The 16,392-nt window shown below is 41.2% G+C and overlaps 1 protein-coding gene across 3 annotated transcripts; it reads right to left on the bottom strand.

Annotated features, from left to right (window-relative positions):
- Positions 1-14,228: 14,228 nt before the first annotated feature.
- On the bottom strand, positions 14,229-15,936 carry CAVIN3 (caveolae associated protein 3). 3 transcript variants are annotated; one of them, XM_025357968.1, is made up of 2 exons: positions 15,382-15,936; positions 14,229-14,853 (listed from the first exon to the last, which is right to left on the bottom strand). In XM_025357968.1, the coding sequence occupies exons 1-2, from the start codon at positions 15,763-15,765 to the stop codon at positions 14,446-14,448; spliced, it is 792 nt and encodes a 263-aa protein (XP_025213753.1). In that variant the 5' UTR covers positions 15,766-15,936; the 3' UTR covers positions 14,229-14,445. The 3 variants fall into 3 exon arrangements, with proteins under 3 accessions (XP_025213753.1, XP_025213754.1, XP_025213755.1); XM_025357969.1 differs by having other exon boundaries at positions 14,229-14,850; positions 15,382-15,831; XM_025357970.1 differs by having other exon boundaries at positions 14,229-14,847; positions 15,382-15,831.
- Between the last annotated feature and the right edge of the window lie 456 nt (positions 15,937-16,392).

The following is a 16,392-nucleotide window of genomic DNA, read 5'->3' as shown; positions in this document are numbered from 1 at the left end:
CACATTCCTGGAGTTTGTCTGATGTAATATCATTGGCAAGGTAGAAGGTCATCCTAAATTAACTTTGCATCTTTTTCCATTATGCACCATATGAAGAAGCATGAATTGTAGAGTCTTCACAACAGAAATAGCTTGTTCTATATTACAGGACTCCAGATTGAGGGATTCATCTTGACTAACAATATTGTTACATTAATGCTTCAACACAGTCTCTTATATTGAGTACTGTAGAGAAAAAGGCATAGAATAAGTTTATTACTAAGAAATAAATAATTATTACTAAGAAAAAAATAAGAAACCCAACTTTCTCTTTACCAAACAATTTACCTGGAATTACAACCTGTATCATTGCAGTGCTTTTACGAATTCTAGGCAATATCTTCTCTCTAACTTAAAAAATAAGTAAAACTTTAAAAAAAGAAAGAAAAACAAGTGATAAAACTTAAAGCTTCCCCATCTCACCCTTCATCACATGCTAGGAGAATATCTTTCACCAATTCTTAACTATAGATACCCAAGTAAGAAATAGTCTGTTTAACGATCACATCAGGGATCAATCAAATGTTGAGGTTTACCAACCTCGGCAATATTGACATTTTGGATACGCTAATTATTTGTTGTAAGGTACTATCATGTGCATTGTAAGATGATTAATAGCATCCCTGATGTCCATCTACTAGGTGCCAGTTGTGACGCTAAAAAGTGTCTCCAGACATTGGTAAATGTCCCCCCTGGGGTGGGTGGTGGAGGGGATGCCTGCAGTTGAGAACAATTGGTCTAGAGAAAAGACGGCAATTGACCTAGTTTAGATGGAGTGCATAATGCTGGGTCAGTTAGCTGTGAATCAAGGAGCAAGGATTAGTAAAGTACAGCATAATTCTATTTGAATCTATGTGGCTGCTCCTTCAAGCAGTGCTGAAAAGTCAATCTGCTGAGTGTTCACTACACTGTGGAGATTCCCTCTAGGGTTTGGCTTTTGTAGCTTTGCTCTTTATTGAAGTCGTGCTATGGTCTGATTGTTTGTGTTGCCCTAAAACTCATATGTTGAAATCTTAACAGACAAGGTGATGATATTACAAGGTGGCACCTTTGGGAGGTGACTAGAGATTAGATCATGAGAATTAAAGGGATTAATGTCCTTATAAGAGAGGCCTAAGAGAGAGTCCGCAGCCCTTCTACCATGTGAAGACAGAGAGAAAAAGCACCATCTGTGAACCAGAGGGCAGACCCTTACCAGATGCTGGATCTGCCAGCATCTTGATTTTGGACTTCCCAGTCTCCAGAACTATAAGAAATAAATTTCTGTTGTTTATAAGCTACTCAGTTTATTGTATTTTCTTATAGTAGCCACAACAGACTGAAGCATGCTATTAAGCTTTTTAATTTATTATATTTATTTTTAATTTTTGTCTGTAGTTATTTCTTATTTGTTTTTGAAGTTTTTCCCCTGTTTTAGGTATTTCTATCATCCTCACAGTTTTAGTATTCTGCCGTCTTCAAGTAAGCTTTAAGTTGATTTTTGTCCAATCTGAGTTAGAATGTTGTTTTTTTCTATTTAGCTCCCTCTCATTAGTATAACCTGAAATTTGCTAGGTAAAATGTGTGAGTTTTATTATGTCTGTATTTCAGGAAGAAATAAAAGGTGGATAGTCATGACTGTATATTTGAGGCTTACTTGTTTATAAACCTTGGAAGTCTGCAGCCAAGTTAGCAGCTAGTCGAAAAGGATTAGAAGAACAAACCCCTCACCATCATAAAGTTCAATGTATTTAACAGTCTGGCTGGGTAATTAATGCTTAAATGTCAAAATGAGTCTGCTTGAAGTATTCTTTTAGATACCCCAACCTACTGACCTAGAGAAAAGATCAAGATTTCAGCCTTTCCCTTGAGAGAAATGTTCCAAGCCGAGTTTGAGAAACTCAGAAGAGAAATCCTAAAACATGAGAAATTTCTTCTGAGATAGACTGCTTGAAAGAGCTGAGAGCTTTCAGAGACATTGTGAGATCAGCAAGATTTCCCCTTTGAAATCTTGCATTCATCCCCAAACCTAGTTGGAGCAAGGGCAGAGAGGCCGCACTCTGTAGCAGAATATCAAAGCACTGGCAATGGTAGAACGGGAGAAAGCTTGAAGAACACAGACTCCTAGTGACAGAGCAAATTGCTTCCAGGAAAGTAAGCAGAGCATTCTGGGTGGCAGTGACAGTGTGACAGCAGTCGTCTCAGAGTTGGGTGCAGTCAGGAACTTGCATCTATCAAAGTACATGAGGGACATCTACTTGTGCCTAGTAGAAAACAGTTCTTAGGCACCAATTCCCAACAAAAATGGAGGTACTAACACCTACCAGCAAACAGGCAATTATGAAAGAAGGATGATAAGCTCAGCCTGTTTTGGATGGACTGGGAATTAATGTATTTCCATCACTAATTGGTGATTTGGGGAGAAACAGACACTACAGAGGTAGATTTTATGGTTCAAAGAGGACACATCAATTCCATTTCTTTTACCTAAGGCATACTTTTGGAAGGAGCTTCTTCTTACTCAGAGAAGAGGAGAAGGGATGTTATGTTATATACCAAGGGCCCATTATGAAATGGAACAAGCATTTTATGACTTCTGAATATACATGTAGCATTGTGAAGTTCTGAAAGATAAACTCAATACGTCCTTACCCTCAGGGAGCTTACAATACAGTGAAGAATGGAACAATTGCACAAACACAGTATATAAAACACAGTATATAAAAAGTCATACAAGAATGCCACTTTGACTAAAAGGAAGAGAAGTTCATATGTTTTTAAAAATCAGGAATAGCATTCTGACCAACTAAGCATATAAAATAGATTCAAGTATAAACATTTAAGAGATAATTTCAGGAGCCCATATGAGAGTCAATGAGATTCTATGCTAGGATAGTGGCAATGAAACAGAAATGAAAGAATGGATTTGTGAAATGTATACCTAGTATCTTCAAGATTGGTTGACTAATTGCATATGGGAGATAATTGAGATGGGGAGAAAGGAAGCACTGGGAATTGGGGCAATGGAGATACGGTTAGCTGAAGTAAGGAAGAAAAAGGGAAATCAGATGGAAGATGGCAAGCTTGTTTTTGAGTTGCTGCTGTAAATACAAGACACCGAATATACAAAAAGCTGGTGATTATATAGGCTGGTACACTGCATGCATAAGAAGTTGGTGATTACATAGAGTGTTGTCACCTCACCTTATTTTCTCCTGGTTAGGACTCCTGTCTTTTGATTCTGTCTGTTCACAGTCACACCCCTGGTTTAAAGATACTCTGAGAAGCATAAGTATGTATGCCTTGAAAGCCAGTGCTTAGGACTCATGCCATCACCACCGCCTATACCCTGTCACCTCTTTATTTAGCCTTAGCTCCCTATGAGTAACTCAAACGCCTACGGTTTTATTTTCCTGCATGTGTTGGCGCTGATGTAATTGGGATGAGCCAGCTCAGCTGGAATGGAGGAGTACGCCATTACGAAGCTCTGTCAGGGGAGGAATGATTGACTGCAGCAACTCGGGAACTGTCTCTCTCTCTCTTTCTTTCTTTCTTTCTTTCTTTTTTTTTTTTTTTTTTTTTTTTTTTTTTTTTTTTTTTTTTTCCTTGCTTCTCAGCACAGTCCTGATGTGGATGCTGGAAGGATAAAATTTACAGTCTCAAGACACGATTCTCTATAAATCAAATGAAGGATTTTTACTAAATTGAGTCTCTTCAACTCTCTGAATTCTCCGTATGTCAGCATAGAATTGCTTCAATCTTCCTTTCGCTACTACTTTATGCTCATAAATTTCATTTTCACTTCTGACAGCTTTTATTTGCTTGAGTCTATTTTTCAATGTTGCTGAACATTTTTGATGTTTCCTCTTCACTGTTTATAAAAGGAATATGTACTCATTGTAAACATAACTTGATTTGGAAGTTAAGAAAAAATATAAAGAAGAGAGTATGTGACCTAAACTCTCACCACTATTACCATTTTGATCCAGTCTTTTCCCTCTTATGTACATTTTAATTTTAAAACATAGTTGGAATCATACTATGTAAATTATTTTGTTTTCTGGTATTTGTAACCATTATATTATCAGAATTTTCTCACATTATTAAAATTAGTTTAAATCATTTTTGATAGCTGCATGAAATTTTATTATTGCAGATGTTGTATTTTTCTTTATGATATTAGCTCCTATGCTGATTGCCTAACTCTTTACGGTAAAAATTTCCTGGGCTATGCATGTGTCTATACATAGCAAAAAGAGAAAAATGAAACAATGAAAACCAAAATGATACAAAGAAAAAAAGACATAATTTTTTTTTTTTTTTTTTTTTTTTGAGGCAGAGCTTCGCTCTTGTTGCCCAGGCTGGAGTGCAATGGTGCAACCTCTGCTCACTGCAACCTCCACCTCCCAGGTTCATGGGATTCTCCTGCCTCAGCCTCCAGAGGAGCTGAGACTACAGGCATGCACAACCATGCCAAGCTAATTTTTTAAAATATATTTTTAGTAGAGACAGAGTTTCACTATATTGGCCAGGCTGGTCTCAAACTCCTGACTTCAGGTGATCCACTCGCCTCGGCCTCCCAAAGTGCTGGGATTATAGGTGTGAGCTACCACATCCGTCATGTTCTATACATTTTAAAAACAAATTCTATCAAATTAAAGAAGTAATAGTTTCTACTTTATGTAAAATGTTCCTGCACATTTTACATAAAGTTGGCATGTAAAATGTCAACTTTAAAATGGAGAAGATCTGAAATAATGAGGAATCTTAATTTAGCAAAGAAATTGGATAGAAGACAAGATTTTGGATATGAAAGAGGGTGACAATGGAGATAGGTATATTCTCCAAATTCACCAACCATCTCTAAAGGAATGGCAAATAAAAGACTGGAAACAAGTCAAAACATTGAAATTGTAAGTATTTATTCCTTTGCTGGTTGTAAATTGATAATTTGAACTATGATATTCTGTTTGAAATGTAAATGTTTAATCTTTCCATCCATGGTGGAAAAGAATGTCTTCCAGAAGTGGGGAGTAAGGGGACAGGAGATGTATTCTGACCTCAAAATTATGTGACAGTGTTTCCAAAATATATTTGCTTGAACAGATGTCCTCTAAGCAAATGTTATAAAATACTCAATTGGGGACATGAAATTTCCATTCATAAGCATAAGAAACTTATTTTTGAAACTTATTTTTGCTTATTTCCATAGATTATTGGGGCACCAGTGGTGTTTTGTTACATGAGTAAGTTCTTTAGCAGTGATTTGTGAGATTTTGGTGCACCCACCACCCAAGTAGTATAAACTGCAACCTATTTGTAGTCTTTTTTCCCTCGTCCCCTTCCCTCCCTGTCCCTCTGAGTTCCCAAAGTTCACTGTGTCATTCTTAGGCCTTGCATCCTCATAGCTTACCTTCCACTTATAAGTGAGAAATACGATGTTTGATTTTCCATTCCTGAGTTACCTCACTTAGAATAATAGTCTCCAATCTCATCCAGATCTCTGCAAATGCCATTAACTCATTCATTTTTATGGCTGAGCAGTATTCCATCATATGTATATGTATATGTATATGTATATGTATATGTATATGTATATATGTGTGTGTGATATATATATATATCACACAGTTTCTTTATCCACTTGTTGATTGATGGGCATTTGGGTTGGTGCCACGTTTTTGCAATTGCAAATTGTGCTGCTATAAACATGCATGTGGAAGTATCTTTTTTGTATAATGACTTCTTTTCCTCTGGGTAGATACCTAGTAGTGGAATTGATGAATCAAATGGTGGTTCTTTAAGGAATCACCACACTGTTTTCCATAGTGGTTGTACGTACTAGTTTACATTCCCACCAGTAATATAGATGTGTTCCCTGTTCACTGTATCCACACCAACATCTATTATTTTTTGATATTTTTATTATGGCCACTCTTGCAGGAGTAAGGTGGGATCGCATTGTGAAACTTATTTTTTGAAGAGCGTGTTTTGACCAGAATAAATACGTGAATTACACCTGTAAGAAGTTGAAAAATTATAAATCTTATCAGCTTCTGGTTAAATGTGTGATTTGTCTGTGAAGATATTTTAAAAAAAAAAAACTATGAACTTTGTTTACTCCAGAATGATCTGTGGTTTTCAAGTATACTGAAGTAAGAAGGACTCTATTTGAGGAAAGTAAACTACCACCATGAGTTAAAACATGTCTAAAGCCACGGCTTTTTATTTTTTTTATTTTTTTCCAGAATGGATTTTCCAAGAAACTTCACTTTCAGGGATAAGTAAGATCTTGACAGGCTGAATTAAGCAACATATCAAGGAGGGAAAAAAGATACCTAAAATGAACTGTATCACATATTGTTTCTAGTGGGAGAAATGAGCATAGAGGGAGTCTTTTGAGCCAGTTTTGCCTTGAGACAATGCTTCAGAATCAAGAAGGGGAAGAATCTATCACAGTTCCCATTTTAGTAAAGTTTCTGCATGAGATTTCTTAAGTTAATCTGTATAATTTTAAGTTTGGCAACTTTTATACTAAATGTTTTGTTTCAAATACAAAAATATAGCAGTAAAAGTATATAATGTAATATAATATGATATAATATAGTAAAAAACATAGTATCTCTCAGTTTGGACATTTCCTTATTAGATGCTGCTAATTAAAATAGAAAAATGTTTACTGGTGAAATAAGCTGTGTCTGGACCTTAATTTTTAAAGATGGCCACATGTTTTATCTCTGGCTTATATAATCATGCAAATTATTACAAAAAATGCATTTGGGGAATATGGGAAGGTCATATTTTAACCTATGCAAAGAGTGTTACCCTGGATGAGGTTATATTTTCCTTTAATTTTCAGAGAGATTTTTGTTATGCTCAGATGATGCTGAAACCCTGTTTGGATCTATATTCTATAAAATCAATTTTAAGTTTCTTAAACAATAGGAGGAGAGAAAATGATACATATTTATTATACTACACACAATATTTGCTATACCCATGCATTCTTATGCATTTTTACCATGTTATAGAATATATCAGTTCTCCCTAAAGCCCAAAATGGGTGTCCTTTTATAATATGCTTGGATAAAGTAAAATTATGTTTTTAAAAATGAAATAACAAGTTTCTAATGTTTTAAACAAGAATACAATAAGCAAATGGTTTGATCTGAGAATATCTAATATTGGCTTATCAAAGATTGTGAAAGGATGTTGTACTAAAGTAAACAATAGTTGCTCTGACAAAAGAAAAATAACTTGAAAGAGTTAAAGTAAGTAAGAATTTGAAGTTAAATAAAAACATCAGAATAAGGCTGGATGCGGTGGCTCACACCTGTAATCCCAACACTTTGGGAGGCCTAAGCAGGCAGATCTCTTGAGGGCAGGAGTTCAAGACCAGTCAATATGTAAAAACTTAGTCTCTACTAAAAATAAAAAACACTAGCAGGGTGTCCTGGTAGGCACCTGTAATCCCAGCTACTTGGGAGGCTGAGGCAGGAGAACCGCTTGAACCTGGGAGGCGGAGGTTGCAATGAGCCGAGATCGTACCACTCCACTCCAGCCAGGGTGACAGAGTGAGACTCTGTCTCAATTAAAAAGAAAAAAAAATCAGAATAAACTCATGACTCTAATAGACTCTGATTGTCATAAGAACATTTCAAGCAGCTGTTGATGTCACCCTGCATGCAAGGGAAGCATGGGAAACAATCTACTCAATAATCAGACTTGGGTCTCTTATACTGGTTTGTCACAGAAGGTATCACCAGATAAGTTGGGCCAAATATTAGAAAATCAAGGCAAGACTGGAATAGACTGTTGTAACAAGAAAAAAAGAATACCTTCACAGATGATTCAAGTATTTAAGAAAAAAACAGACAAAAAAGCTTAGTCTGTTTTGTGCTGCTATAACAGAATACCTGAGATTCAGTACTTTATAAAGAACAGAAATTTATTTCTCACAGTTCTGGAGTCTAGAAAGTCCAAGATCAAGGTTCTGGCATCTATTGAGGACCTTCTTGTTATGTCCCCACATGATGGAAGGCAGAAAGGGGTCAACCCACTCCCACAAGCACTTTTTATAGCAGCAAATCCATTCATGAGGACTGTGAAAATTGTCAAAATCAAAATGGAGTCACTTGTGTTAAAAACCCTGACAAAGAGAGCTGAGGAAGGCTATGAAGGAGGGATTCTTGTGCATGAATTCTTGATATCACAAAAGACTTTGCAAAACCACAGCCTGCACAAAAGCCATCACAACCTTACACATTTAAAAAAAAAAAAAAAAAATGCTTCTGGCCAGGCACGGTGGCTCATGCCTGTAATCCCAGCGCTTTGGGAGGCCGAGGCGAGCGGATCACCTGAGGTCAGGAGTTCGAGACCAGCCTGACCAACATGGAGAAATCCCATCCCTACTAAAAATACAAAATTAGCTGGGCATGGTGGTGCATGCCTGTAATCCCAGCTACTCAGGAGGCTGAGGCAGAAGAATTGCTTGAACCCGGGAGGTGGAGGTTGCATGAGCTAAGATCGCACCATTGCACTCCAGTCTGGGCAAAAGGGCGAAACTCCATCTCAAAATAATGATAATAATAATAATAATAATAATGCTTCTGGGAGGACATCTGCCTAGCAACTCTCTGTCCAATCTTGGGCTGGCACCACCTTTGTTATTAATCCTTGTAGTCAAGAATAATTATCTCAAAACAATTATATAATCCTCCTCATTTTTCCTTTAAAAACCTTTGTCTTCCTTTATATCCCTGAATATACACATAATTTACTGTGGCAAACGTACATATTCCCATTGTAATGCCTATTCCCAAATAAACATCATTTTCTTCTAGAAAGTCTTCCTTTCCATTTGTCAAAAAAAAAAAAAAAAAAAAAAAACACGTTGAAAGGAGCTCCCATATACCAAGAAGTGACAGGTAAGCATAAGGAGAAAACCTACCAGCCAGCAATTGATACCAATTGAGTCTTTAAAAAGAGCCATAAATTCATAACTATTCTAAAAATGAGAGGTGGGAGAAGGGAAAACATACTAAAAAGTAAGATATGTATCTTTCAAATTAGCTTTATAAAATTATGAAATAATGATCAAGTTACCTGAATCAAACATTCAGAGCATTGGTCAACACAGATGTTAACAATTTCAAATGGCAAGCAAACATAAGAAGGGCACATTTATAATCTTTTCAGTTCAAGAGTATTAAAATACATTTTGACTAGCCAAATTTAGAGATATCTAAAAATTAGGGCAAAACAGGTAGACTGTTGGGTAAAGTGGGTAAAGAAATAAAGAATAAAACACGCATGTAAATACATAAATAATACAAGAAGTAATAATGATATCATAAAATTAATGCTACATTTAAAATAATCCACATTACTTTAGAATGGTCTAGTCCTTGAGTCTCTGAGAAATAAAAGGAGTTGTTTAAATTGGGTTGGACTGCTCTGTCTTCATTCTGTGTTGGAGAGAGGAAGATCTATAGAGGTCTAGAAACAATATGACTCATAATATGGGATCATCTCAAACCTATCTTCTCTAATAAACCAGACTTCCTAACAAAATATCCATGCTTAAGACACAGGTGATGGATTAAATAAAATAGCTATCAGAATAATTAAGCTCAATCTTATAGGACTGGGGGTAGGGGAAGATTGTTGGACTCTTGTTTCAAAATGACTGAATAAAGACTGTGTTTTCCACCATCATGTTAAAAATAATTCTAAAACAGAAAAGAGGATCATGAATGCAAACTCTGTCTGTCTCTGATGAAACTAAGATACATCTGAAACCACAAGGATAGATGTCAAGACAGTACAGAACACTTTAGTGTTGGAAATGCTTGTGGAATAGACAGCATTCAAGTTCTATTCAATGCTGAGGTTGTATGAGTCCTCTGCTCACAATAAAGGAAAATCAAAAGGACCTCTAGTCCTTAACTAGGGAAGAAGTTTCTACCAGGAATGTATATATTTTTGCCCATGTAAGAGGCATATCACAGCAAAAGGTGGGCATATTAGATTAGATTATCCTGCCCATTACTTTTATCCAGTTTCTACTATTCTATTGCATTATACATAGTTTAAGATCTTACTTTGGCTTCCCATGTAGACTTTGTTGAAGGATGACAAATGTTTTGAATAGCTAGCTAGACTATTCCAGTCACTTGGCCATTAGATTTCTTACGGAAATTAATGAATCCAGAAATCAAATTAATCAGTGTTTTCTGAGTGCAGTTATTGCAAATCAGTCTAATCTTGCTGGAATGCATGATAAATTTGTGTTTCTGGCCTGAAGAGTTGAGAGCCAAAGTGAATTTTAATGATCCACTAATGTGCCTTCTGCCTGCTTAAACAGCTGCCTAAATGCCACACATGCTGGATGACAAGTTGGTATTCTGTATCATTGTCTCTACTTCCTTTATTTTACTTTTTTAAAGGCAAAGTCTCATTCTGTCACCCAGGCTGGAGTATAGTGCCGCAATCATAACTCACTGCAACCTTAAAATCCTGGGCTCAAGCAATCTTCCCACCTCAGCCTCCCAAGTAGCTAGAACTACAGGTGTGCCCCCAAGCCCAGCTAGTTTTTTTTTTTTTTTTAAGTTTTCTGTAGAGACAGGGTTTCACCATGTTACCCAGGATGGTCTTGAACTCCTGGCCTAAAGCTATCCACCTACCTCAGCCTCCCAAAAGGCTAGGATTACAGGCATAAGTCACTGCACCTGGCCATTTATTTTTAACAATATTAATAATAATAACCAGCAGTGATAATGGAGAACACAATATAACAAAATGAGCTATTAAGAAATTTAACTAATTTTGTTTTAACTTGATTTTATTATTTGCTGCTATAGACAACTCAGGAAGAAATAAAAAGTAATATTCCCTTCCCTTGCGAAATTAGTCAAGCCTTTGGGTTTCTAGGGGTCAAGATGTTTTATATGGAAAATGCACATTTAGGTTCTTAATTCTGATTGTGGGTTGAACAGGGAAAATCGAGTAGACTTCCAGGAATTTTGAAAAAAAAGGATTTATTTTTCCTTGGGGACAGAGAACTGAGCCTGCTCATACCAGTCCCATTGAGACGGCCACACCTTGAAAGGGGCACAGTCTTGAGCACCAGGTTTGGGAGCCTGCAGGAGAAGTGCTAAATTTCCCCAGACCAAAGGGAGCTACTGCAGAGCCACCCTCCATGGAAGGACCCCTGCCCCCCACACCTTCTCTACCCCTAACTGTCCCCAACATATTGCTGGACAGGCTGACCTTGGGGTAATTAGACGAGGCACCAACTAGGACACTGGCTCCCCGACACTGACATCGTGTGGTCATAAGCAGCAAGGGCAGCAGAGATATGCAAAGGCTGAGAGATGGTGTGAGCCCCATAGTACTGCACAATCTCGAAAATGGGAAAACAACTAAAATTACTAATAATCAACTTCCCAACAGCATGGCAGGCAGGTGGGGGCTTAAACTCTTCTTATTGAATCCATGAAAATAAAAATGTGACACCACTTGAACTCAAGTGTCAAGGAGTAACTCATTACATGTAACTCTGGTCCCAATATTAATCCCCAATGTCCTTATCTAAAGAACACCCCCACAAACCCTTATCTGTATCCTTAGTCTGTTTTCTTTTTCTTCAGAGCTCAAAACCAGAACGCCCTTGTGGTTCATGTGTTTACTTGTTTTTATCTGGTTTACATGTTTACTTATTTATTACCTGTCTCTTCCTACTGGAATTTGACTCTATAGAGGTATGGATCTTGTCTTTTTTATGTCACTGTATCCTCAGATTTTATTTTATTTACTTTATTTGTTTATTATTTATTTTATTTTTTGAGACAGACTGTCACCCTCTTGTCCAGGGTGGAGTGCAGTGGTGCAATCTGCAGACTCTGCCCCCCAGACTTAATCAATTCTCATGCCTCAGCCTACCAAGTAGCTGAGACTACAGGTGTGCACCACCACACCTGGCTAACTACTTGTGTATTTTCAGTACAGACGGGGTTTCGCCATGTTGACCAGGCTGGTCTCAAACTCCTGGACTTAAGCAATCTGCCGGTCTCAGCCTCCCAGAGTGCTGGGATTACAGATGTGAGCCATCATGCCTGGTAGTATCCTTAGATTTAAAATAGTACCTGGAAGACCCTAAGAGTTCAGTAAGTACTTGTTGAATGAGTGGACAAATGAATTATATACCTGAAGCTTATGGAGCAAAAATGATACCTCAGCACTGCTATGCACTTGATTTATGTCACTTAATCTTTGCAACAGCCCAAGTAGGGGGCTATAATTATCTCATTTGATAGATAATAGAACAGAGAACCCAAACTACCCACCACTGAGCTCTACTGCCCCTCACCATTCCTGATTTCCATCTCACTATTTACCATTTCCAAGAACAATTCCTTATATATCTCCCACTTTTCCTCCTTCAGGTTGGGTCATGCCCCTTCCCCATTTGCTCTCAAAATAGCTTACATGTAACTATCATTCATTACAATTGGTGATGGTATCTCCCTCTAAATCCTGAGCTCCCTGACGTGTTCATGAGACCTAGCATAGGGCCTCGAACAAAGTAGGTATTAAAAATGTTGTTATAAGATAGTGACTGAATGAAGGAGTATATGACCGTGCTCCTCATCCTTAACCACCCCAGTCCCACTTCTAGCTTTTTATTTTTTCCTTCCTTTTTTTTTTTTTTTTTTTTTTTTTTTTTTTTTGAAACATGGTCTCGCTCTGTCGCCCAGGCTGGAGTGCAATGGCTTACCTGCAACCTCTGCCTCCTGGGCTCGAGTGATCCTCCCACCTCAGCCCCCCAAGTAGCTGGGACTACAAGCACAAGTCACCACATCCAGCTAAATTTTGTATTTTATGTAGAAATGGGGTTTCATCAACTTGCCAAGGGTGGATTCAAGCTCTGGAGGTCAAGTCCTCCACCCACCTTGGCCTCCCAAAGTGCTAAGATTACAGGCATGAGCCACCGCGCCCAGCCCCTTCTGTGATATTCTTGCTTTACTGCTGCAGGGAACTCTCCTCAGCCCCTCAAGAAGGTCTACCCTGTGCCAGACACAGTACTTAGTGTGGGAAATACAGAAATGAATAAAACTGTCCCTACTGCAAGGAAGCCACAATCTAGTAGAGTGGAGTGGGGGCATAACCACAAACCCTCACAATCAGTGCAGTTAGCACTAGAAGTGTGCAAGTGGTGCTTTGAGAGAAGGAAGAGAAACACCTGGCCCTGAAACAGGTGTGCTTCTCTAAGTTTGGCAGGACAGCAGGGATGAGAGTGAGAGCACAGAGCTCAGTGTGACTCAATGGTAGCATGAGGGGAAGTGGTGAGAGATGAGGCTACAAAAATAGGCAGGGACCAGATCACAAAGGGTCTTTATTCTGAAGATAATGGGGAAGCACTGAAATATTTGAATCAAGACAATGATGTGATGAGATTGGCAGTTCAAACACTGGTCAAGTGAAAGTCCTGAAATAAGGCAGCTGCTGTATTAGAAAAGTGGACAGATTGCAGAGGTAAAATCAATAGAATAGCTGTTTCCATGTGGGAGGGGGATGAGAGAAAGTCCTTGAGCCAACAAGGACTCCCAAGTTTCTCTGTGGATGACGGTACCATTCATTGGTAAAGAAAACACAAGAGGGGGAAATATTCTGAACCATACCTAGTAGGGCCTGCCACATAGTAGGTGTTCAATAAATGGCTATTGAATGAAGTGGAATTTAAAAGGTAGAAGATACTTGCTACTTTTGAAGTACTTTTCAACTGCAGCTCAAGACAGGGGTATGGGGTGTATGCAGCTGGTAGGGGAGGCCTAGGCATGAATGTCAGCCGAAAAGTACCCAGAGTAAAAAAAGGGCCAAGAAAGGAATACTGGAAAACCCAAGTTTTAGGAGGTGCTAAAGGAAGAAAAGACTAAGAGGAAAACCATTAGTTGACACTTAGTAAGCAACTACAGAAAGGACTGTACTCGATGCTTTAAAAAAAAAATTGCAACTGTGTGTTCCCATGAGGAAAGTTTAAAGAGCAAGTGGTCAGAAGGATATTTCTATATGTCACTGGAGTCTAGAACCCAGGAATCCGTGGAAACTGGAGAAATCGTACAATGATTCCAGGTTCCAACATTTGTCTTATTCCTTGTAACTGCCTTCCCACATCCAACTGCTTCCCCATCCCTTCTCACGGAGTCTGGTTCGGGTGAAATTACTTTTATTGATGGTGAGGGCAAGCAGGTGTGAGTGGCTGCACCTCTTTCAGAGGACACAGGACTGGGCTTAAGGAAGGGAGGGCCAGAGCGCCCGCCTTGGTGGATGCAGGATTCGCTCCTTATTAGGGCGTGAGTGCTACATTCTGAAAGGATTTATTTTAGGACAAGGCACAAGCACAGGGGAGACAGGCAACACCAGCCCTCAGGCTGCACTCTCTATTTGGAGCGGAACTTCTTTGGCAGCCCCAGGTCTCCTGGGATCTTCCTCGGTGTCCTGCGGAGGCTCTGGCTCCAGCACCAGCATGGGCTCCAGCTCAGGCTGAGCTTCCAGCTGGGCTTCAGCGATCCGGCCAGGCCCAAGGCGAGGCGGCTTGACCGGGGTGGGCGGTGGCGCTGCAGGGCCTTTCCGGCCCGAAAGGGCCCTTCGGAGGCTCTGTACCTTCTGCAATCCGGTGCGCCGCAGCCGCTGGGCCCTGGACTCCACCGGCTCCTCGTCCGAGCTCTCTCCAACTTCGGCCTCCAGCTGCTCTGGGCCCAGCTCGGACTGGTCCTCCGGGCCCAAGGGCTCTGGTGCCTTCTGGAAAGCGCTGGCTGGGACTTCACCCTCCTCCTGCATATGACGGACACAGCACTGATCCTGGCAGCTCCTTACCCCCAGCAACCCGAAACTGACGCCTTAATTACACAAGGGAAACCTTTTAACTCTGCAGCCAGAGTCTGGGGGTAAAGGCAGGCGTGGGAAGGTAAGGGGAGGGAAAGCTGTGTGCGAACTGCAAAACTTTGTAAAGTAGGTGAGGCCTGGTGAGGGGCGAGAGGAGGATGGTGCCCACAGTCACGGAATGCCCTTTCAACCACCGTTATTTTAGGGATTGACTGGGACTTAGACCAAATTCTGCGGACGTGGCCTGAGCTAGAGCTGGGCGGGCTTGGATTGGCCAGGCGGGGCTCAGGCGTGAGAGGGAGGGATGGGGCTGGGTCTTGGGAAATGGGTGCGGCTCTGCGAGTCTGTTCCACAGCAACAGACGGCGGGAGGGGTCAGGAATGTGGGTGTGGTAGGTGGATGGAAGCGGGGAGCCCCCAGCTGGTGGCCCAAAGGCCGGCAAAGGCCCCGGACTGGGGACCATTTGAGGTCACTGACCTTGAAGAGCAGAACGTGGAGCTTCCCGCGCGCCACCAGCAGCCCATGGTTGGCCTCCAGCCGCTGCACCTGGGCTGCGCGGCGCACCGCGCGCTCTTGGGCGGCGTTGGCGTGCGAGCTTACGCGCTCCGCCTTGGCCAGCAGCTGCGCCAAGGTGTTGCTGGTGGTGTCGTGGCTGCGACTCAAAGCGCCCAGGCCGCTCTGGATGCGGCGCACGGACCCTGCCAGGCCTCCCTGCCTTCGAGCCAGGCCTCCCTGCCGCTCCCGCAGCGTCTCCAGCATGGAGGCCAGCTTCTCCAGCAGGGTCACCACCGTCACGGCGTGCACGGGACCCCCAGCCGGCGCCTCGGGCACAGGCCCCGGCTCCAACGCACTCTCCCTCATGATCCCTGACCGCTCAGCTCCGTCTGCCTGAAACCGCTGGCTGCACTACAGTCTGGGGCTGCCTTTCCCTGGCTCCTCCCCAGCTCCAGCTGTGACTCAGGCAGGCGGAGTTGGCCTTCTGGGGCAGCGGGAGGGCGCAAGGGCGTGGGGATGTCGGCAGCGGGGTCTCTTGAAAGCGTTTCGCCTTCCGCTGCCCCGCCCCGGGGTACTGGGAAGCATGTTGGCCCCAAATCGGCCCCCTGCAAACCCTCTCACTGTGAGTTTGAGTTACCCTCCTCCGCTCCAGTTCCCTGGTGTGCCTGTTTCTGGTCTCTCCACTGCAAAGGGCGAGTTACGGAAATTTTTATTTCATGCATAGTTTCTAGTGGGCGCAGAAACTATGTTGGCACGGCAAGAGGGGCCTCAGTCGCCGTCCACTTTCGGCCTCCCACACCGCTGAAGATTGTATTTTCGTGGCTCCCAGGCTGGACACAGGCGACAGGGAGGCCCTGGAACATTCTGCTTACAGATCGCGAACTGTCAAGGCCCGAGGCCCCGCTTTGTGACTGGACAGGCTGCTCATTGTGGGCTGGCGGGCGGGGCATCCTCTGGTGTTTCCCTAATAGTCATCACCAGGGTTTAGCCGCA

This window comes from Theropithecus gelada, chromosome 14 (genome assembly GCF_003255815.1).
Source record: "Theropithecus gelada isolate Dixy chromosome 14, Tgel_1.0, whole genome shotgun sequence".
Lineage (NCBI taxonomy): Eukaryota > Metazoa > Chordata > Mammalia > Primates > Cercopithecidae > Theropithecus > Theropithecus gelada.
The sequence above is the reverse complement of the archived record's forward strand: the minus strand, read 5'-3'. Positions and strand labels throughout refer to the sequence as shown.